Source organism: Tupaia chinensis, unplaced genomic scaffold (assembly GCF_000334495.1).
Source record: "Tupaia chinensis unplaced genomic scaffold, TupChi_1.0 Scaffold000081_1, whole genome shotgun sequence".
NCBI lineage: Eukaryota > Metazoa > Chordata > Mammalia > Scandentia > Tupaiidae > Tupaia > Tupaia belangeri.
The window spans coordinates 5,989,569-5,995,690 of NW_006159542.1; the positions used below are offsets into that span (position 1 = coordinate 5,989,569).

The following is a 6,122-nucleotide window of genomic DNA, read 5'->3' on the forward strand; positions in this document are numbered from 1 at the left end:
CCTGCTTCATGAAGCCCTGGACAGAGGAATGCCCTCTGATTCATTACACTCTCCTTGTCAGGTTCTGTAGGTAAAAGTCTTTGAACTTGCTTCATGTTATGGCAGTATACTAAATTTATACTTTCATCTGAAGAACCAGGGGCTTACTCAAGTTGAGTTTTCCCCAAGATGCTGGGGAGAACACAGGGTCAGACTCCCAGTGCCAGAGTAATGGTCAGGTAAGCATAAACCAAACACAGGTCAGGTGTGAGTACATGAGTGTTTTCCAGTGTAAACAAGTTATCCACATGAGGGATGCCCTGTCATGTATTGAACCATGAAGCATTAGGCCATCCACCGGGTAGAAGTAGTCCGTGAAAAGCATACTGTAAGTACCCATGTTCAGCTTCCCTTCATTTCCTATTGGGATAGAGTTGCGAGCTGCTCTGGTACTGGCTCCTCAGTTTAGCTGAGGACTCTCAAAACAGAAGGCATGGTTCAAGGTCATACAGTGAATCAGTGGTTGGTTTGGGCCATCTGTCCATCCCTTCTGATTCCCATGTGGGGCTGTTTCCACCATACTACATTGCCTCCCTGTCTTCTATCTACAAGATACTTTATCAAAACTTTTTTTTTAATACTGGCATTGTATCTTCCCAAGAGACAGAAAGAGAAGTATATTATTTAATACTCTTTGTGGTTTGTGTCTAGCTCTAAAATATTTTTTAGATGGATGGATGGATGGATGAAGGGTGGTAGAGAGTTGCTTTCTTCATGAAGCCCAAGAGAAATTATTCAGTCTTAACTACTGTAGAAGAGGATGGACAATACATTCTCAAGAGGAAAGGTATCTGTATCCACATACTGGAATTTGTCCACCTTGACTGATACGGTGGTATTGACGTGCAGTTTATCCAGCAAGAACGGAGAGAGATTCTGGTATATGTTTTTAGTTTGCATTCCGGATTCGCACACTGTCACCAGAGCCTGTTTTTTGACCTCTTCATTGATGAGAATCTCCAGCTTCAGGTCAACAGAATGATTTGAGCATTGCACATGAAACTGTAATTGGCAGATGATGAAGTACCAGCCTGGGATCTGGATTACTAGATTCCCATCCTCATGTATGACCCCATGGGCAGTGCTATCTTTGTTCCAAGACAACTTGCTTTGGCTTAGATGCTTAGACACTGGGAAGAAAAGAATTAAAAACAGAATTATTGAGCAAATTGCAGGTATAGACTGGAAAACTCTGTCTTTATTTAAGGTTCTTTATTCAAGATCCATATTTTCTATAATATTGCCTGCTGCCTGCCGCCTGCTCCAACCAGCCAAATACCTTCTATGTTACTCCTCTAAAGCCTACTTATCATTCAAGGGATAGGTAGAAAATCACTTCTGTTTTTTGCTAATACTCAAAGTTAAAGGAGCAGAATATACATGGAACTCTGCTTCTACTTCCGCTAGAATGTTTTTCTGCTTAATTATTATCACATTGTTATTATGTTATTATAATTATCTTTCTCTTTTCAGATTGTAAGCTCTTGGACTGTACCCTTTGCAAGGTATGGACTGTCACATTCATTTATCATGAATAAGCATTTGGTGGGGGACTACTATTTGGCAAGCATTGCAGAAAGTATCAGAGATAGGAATTCAATGTTGCTCAATTAATAACCAATTTAGGTAGAAGTAGACAAGAATCTGCCTTAACTTTCATATTGAAATATATATTCTTTGTTCATTTTCTGAATTTTGGAGCGTCTCTTTTCTTTTAAGAAGCAAGCAAGCATAATTGTGTAGAGTCCTCACATGCACATGAGATGGCAAGAGACTCTTGTCATCTGGGATGTATAGAAAAGCAGAAAATTAAGAGACCCTCGAAGCCTCTGCAAGCCAAGTCTCTGAGTCCTACCAATTGAAAATCAGCACTGGCTGGTAAGGATGCCTTTCAGACCTGGGAAGCTGGTATATTAGTTTTAATTGCTTCCAGCTTTTGCTTTAAACCTCATTCCAATCCAATTGAAGAGCAAGAACTAATCTAATTGCAAAATTGAATTTTTAAAATGAATAGAATGGCTATTAAGAGAAGTTTGGCCATCTCTTCTACATCTCATTCTTTTGCAGTGTAAGTGCCTGATTGTTTCATTTGTAAGGGACTTCTTACCTGAAGTATACTGCAGTGTGCGAAAAGGCCCTGTGCTCACATGTTCATTATACAGTCAATCTAGGGACAAGGCAATTTTATGATTCCCTTGTGAATGAATTTTATGGTTCCCTTCTACTCTAAGAGCCTGCTTCTTTTGCATTGGACAGGGACTGTGTACTTGATGAAACTATTACAGTAGATAACTGAATAGAGAGGAATGATAATGGTGGGAGGGGCAACAGGTAGACAACCTAAAGGAATAAATGGGGTTGAGAGAAGAGGAAGTTTGTAATACTCTTCCCCTGGCCCTCCCACCCCAGTTTCCCCAGGCATTCATTCAAATTAACAACAACAACAAAAATGTCATGCAGACCAAACAGAACATCTACAGGTTACATTTGGCCATAGGTCTCATATTTGGAGCTCTGACTAGAAGTTGCTGAAAGGCCCCTGAGGCAGCTTCCTTGGTTAGATTTCCTGGATTCGGTTACTGACCTTGGAGGTAGGCCCATGCCTTCCTGAATGGCAACATTTTCAGCATACATTGGAGGTCCTCTGAGCAACTTCCTAAAAGCAAGGAGATTGTACATTAAATGTCTTTTGGTATTTTTCAAACTGGAAACACCAGATCTTTTTCCATGATCCTCTGGTGGAACAGTTACTATTTTGTTTTCTGTTTTGGTTTGCATTCTAGATTTGCTAGCTTCCCACATTGGCAGCACAACGAAAACCTCTTTATTTCTCATCTTGTCATCAAGTATCTTAGAATTTTTATTTTCGAAATTTCACTTATTTGCTTATTTTTACATTTATTTATTTCTTGAGACTAAGAGAAAGATACCCTTGACAAATTCTCTCCAGTCCTTCCAGCATCTCTAGGCTTCTAGTTAGCCAGGGTTGTAGGCACCTACAAGCACACCTGGCATGTTTTGGTTAACCTGGGATTTGAACGCGGGGCCTCTTACATGGCTTTAGTATTGCCCAGTGAACCTGTCTTCCTATGCCACTATGGCTGGGCCATACTTTAATTGTTATTGATTACTTTCACTTGGGCTTTTTAAAAAAATTATTCATCCTTTTTATTGTTAAGTCATAAAAAGCTATCAATTTTTTTGGGGGGGTGTTGTGTGTGAGCTCACTGGAAAGAGACAGAGAACTGCAGTGAAAGGGGAAGTGAGAAATCACCCTCCAGGGAATGGCCATACCACAATCCCTTCTCCTTCATTTTCCTTCTGGAATTTTCGGCACACAAGTACATGCACCAGTGTGATTTTTCAAGCCGCCAGGTCTGGGCCTTGAACCATGGTTGTCCATGTTGTAGTCCAGTGCCTTAACCACCATACCATTTGCTAGTTCCAAGAGGTATTAAAATTAAAAGTTTTTACGAAAGTCAGGAGAAGGCAACAAGTATGACTTGAGTTTCTATAATGTGTCAGGTGCCATTCTTGTCCATATATGCATTTCATTCATTTTATCTTTGTAGTAATTCTAGAGCATTATTAAGTACCAAATAAGTTCAAGACATTGTTCCATGTTACTCAGCTAGGCAGTGGTAGCTAGGGTGATGACACTGATAGCAATCGTTATCATACCTACTATAGATCACATACTCTTCTTGATACTTTTACCTAGGTCAGCTAAACTAGCTCTCAGACCAACCTGAGTGTTCACACTGCTGCTCAGAGAGGGTCAATGACACACTCAAGGTGAGGCAAGTTTGTGGAAAGGTCAGGATTCCATGTCAGGCTGATTCCAGAAGTCTGGTTTCCTCCCAAAGGCCATTTTGCTAACCAATGAAGATTAAAAACAACTTTGCATTCATTTTAAAGATGTTAAAGATATCTTCATAGGAGGTCTACTATCTGGAGCTTCCTTGGCAAAGGCAAGCAGAACATGTATATCACTATGGTATTTAAGAAATAAAAATATTTTTATATTCACCAGTGATGGTAGATTAGCTTTTTCTTATTAAAGTGACTATTTTGTATGCAAAAAAGCAAATAATACATTTCCTGTAAAGACTCATGAATTCTATTGACTTAGAGCAAATCCCTTCTGTTCTTTGAGCATTAAGGTTACTGTCTGTGAAACTGAGAGCTCTGACTTTACATTGACATCTTTTTCATGATGTCACCAAAGAGGACCATTCAGTTCATTAATCGGAGGCTAAATAATGATAGGCCCATTTAGTGGAGCAGCCACTCCCTGGTGCGTTTGCTCACTGCATCACTGAGTAGTATCTGCTGGGTTCACAACCTTCCTTGAAAGTCCCTTCTGGCCTTCACAGCTCTTTGGGGGACTTGGAGTGGTTAAAACTTAAGTGTAGAGTTCCCTCTGCTGTTTGAGCAAGCTCATTGCTAGAGGCATCCCTTGTAGAAGCAGGGGGCAGTTTGTATCCTTATCTGTGTCATCCACAAAGAGGATCTGATCTGAGTGCCCTTTGGTGGTGAAGACTGGAGGCCAGCTGTCATTCTTTCTGGTCCTTCCTGCTGCAACCCATTACCCACACTCTTGGGGTGTGTAGAATTAGAGCCACAACACAGAAGGCTGTGTTTCCCATAGTAAACTGTGACTACTGTTAGAGAGTCTCCCTGATTCAGTCTTTGGGTTGTAGAACATCAGGTCTACATGCAGAGAATCAGATCTGGCTGAAATCTCTTAGAATCTCTTTCTGGTTTTCTTTGCTTCAGGATCAGGACCAAGCTCCTCAGCATGGCATTCATGGTCCCTTGTGTTCTGACCCCTACTCAACTTCTGATCTCATTTCTACCTTTCCCTTCTCCTCTTGCACTCTATATCCCAATAGAGATAATAATAATAGTAGCAATAGTGACAGCAGCAACCGGGTAGTAACAGTGATAATCACCAACACATGGTGTTGGATATTTTTTTAGATACCCTGCTAAACATGGTACATGCATTATTTCATTTAATTCTCACAATCAACTCATGACAGGAATAATACAATGATTTCTTTCTTGTACATAAGAACACTGAAGCTCTAAAAGTGTTGTTGATGGAGTGGAGATTCAAATTCAGGCTGCCTGGACTTAATGTCTGAGTGGGTTATTGACTGGAGTCTGGGGCATGCGGTGCTCTCAAACACATCATGCTATCTTGTTAGTCCACCTTCGTACAAGCTATTCCCTCTACCTGATGTCTCTCTTCATTCAGCAAGTTACTCACTGTCTGAAACACAGTCTGGCAGTCATTGCTTCTAGTGTAACTCCTCTGATCCCTCTATTTGCTTACTTGCTTCCTCCATTAGATTGTGAACTCTCAGGACTGAGAGGACTGTTTTTGCCTCCCTGCTGCCTGGCCAGGCAGATACTCTATAAATGTTTGTTGAATGGAATCATCTAGTGCATCTCTTTCTCCTCACTGTGGATACCATGTGAGTGCTGGGGGTATGAGTGAGGTGAATGGGAATGGTTGGCTCAGCTTTGCTAGAATAACACATGTCCTCATTATCTCTTTGGCTCTGCAGGCCAGGTTAGATTAGAGGGGAGGATAAGACTCACAGTCTGGGCTGAAGCCAGCCACCACACCAGTAATAGGCTCTGTTCATTGGCCCATGGCCCCCTGCAACCATGGGATCTGTATCAGGTGAAATCTGTAAACAGATTGCTGTGGATGTACAAGCCCAGACTTGTCTCTCATGCATGCAGATTCTTTTTTTCTTTTCTTTTCTCTTTTGGTCTTCACATGTTTAGTGAGGTGACCTCAGTTGTAATTCTGAGAAACCCCAAAATAGGAAAAAAATATTTTGAATCATTTGCATTTCCTGAAGTCAAATGGTATGGCATGTTTTAGTTTTTCTCGAAGAACCTTTTAGCTTGTTTCAAGGTAAAAGAAAGCCTGGGAAGTCCCTTTTAAAAATGATGTCACTAGTTTAGAGAGAGGGCTGGAAGTAGGACACTAGAGGGGCTCTAGAGGAAATCAGGTTGTTGAACTTGGAGATGATCCCAGAGCGAACACAAGAATGTCAGCAGGA

The 6,122-nt window shown here is 41.0% G+C and overlaps 1 protein-coding gene across 2 annotated transcripts in view; it reads right to left on the minus strand.

Annotated features, from left to right (window-relative positions):
- Positions 1-247: 247 nt before the first annotated feature.
- Positions 248-6,122, minus strand: part of TNFSF8 (TNF superfamily member 8) — a 36,258-nt gene continuing 30,383 nt past the window's right edge. For both annotated transcript variants that reach the window (XM_027769639.1, XM_006142783.3), the window contains 2 exons: positions 2,624-2,695; positions 248-1,169 (listed from right to left, as the gene is read on the minus strand). In XM_027769639.1, the coding sequence (XP_027625440.1) occupies positions 781-1,169; positions 2,624-2,695 (461 nt within the window). In that variant the 3' untranslated portion in view covers positions 248-780. The remainder of the gene's footprint in view (positions 1,170-2,623; positions 2,696-6,122) is intronic.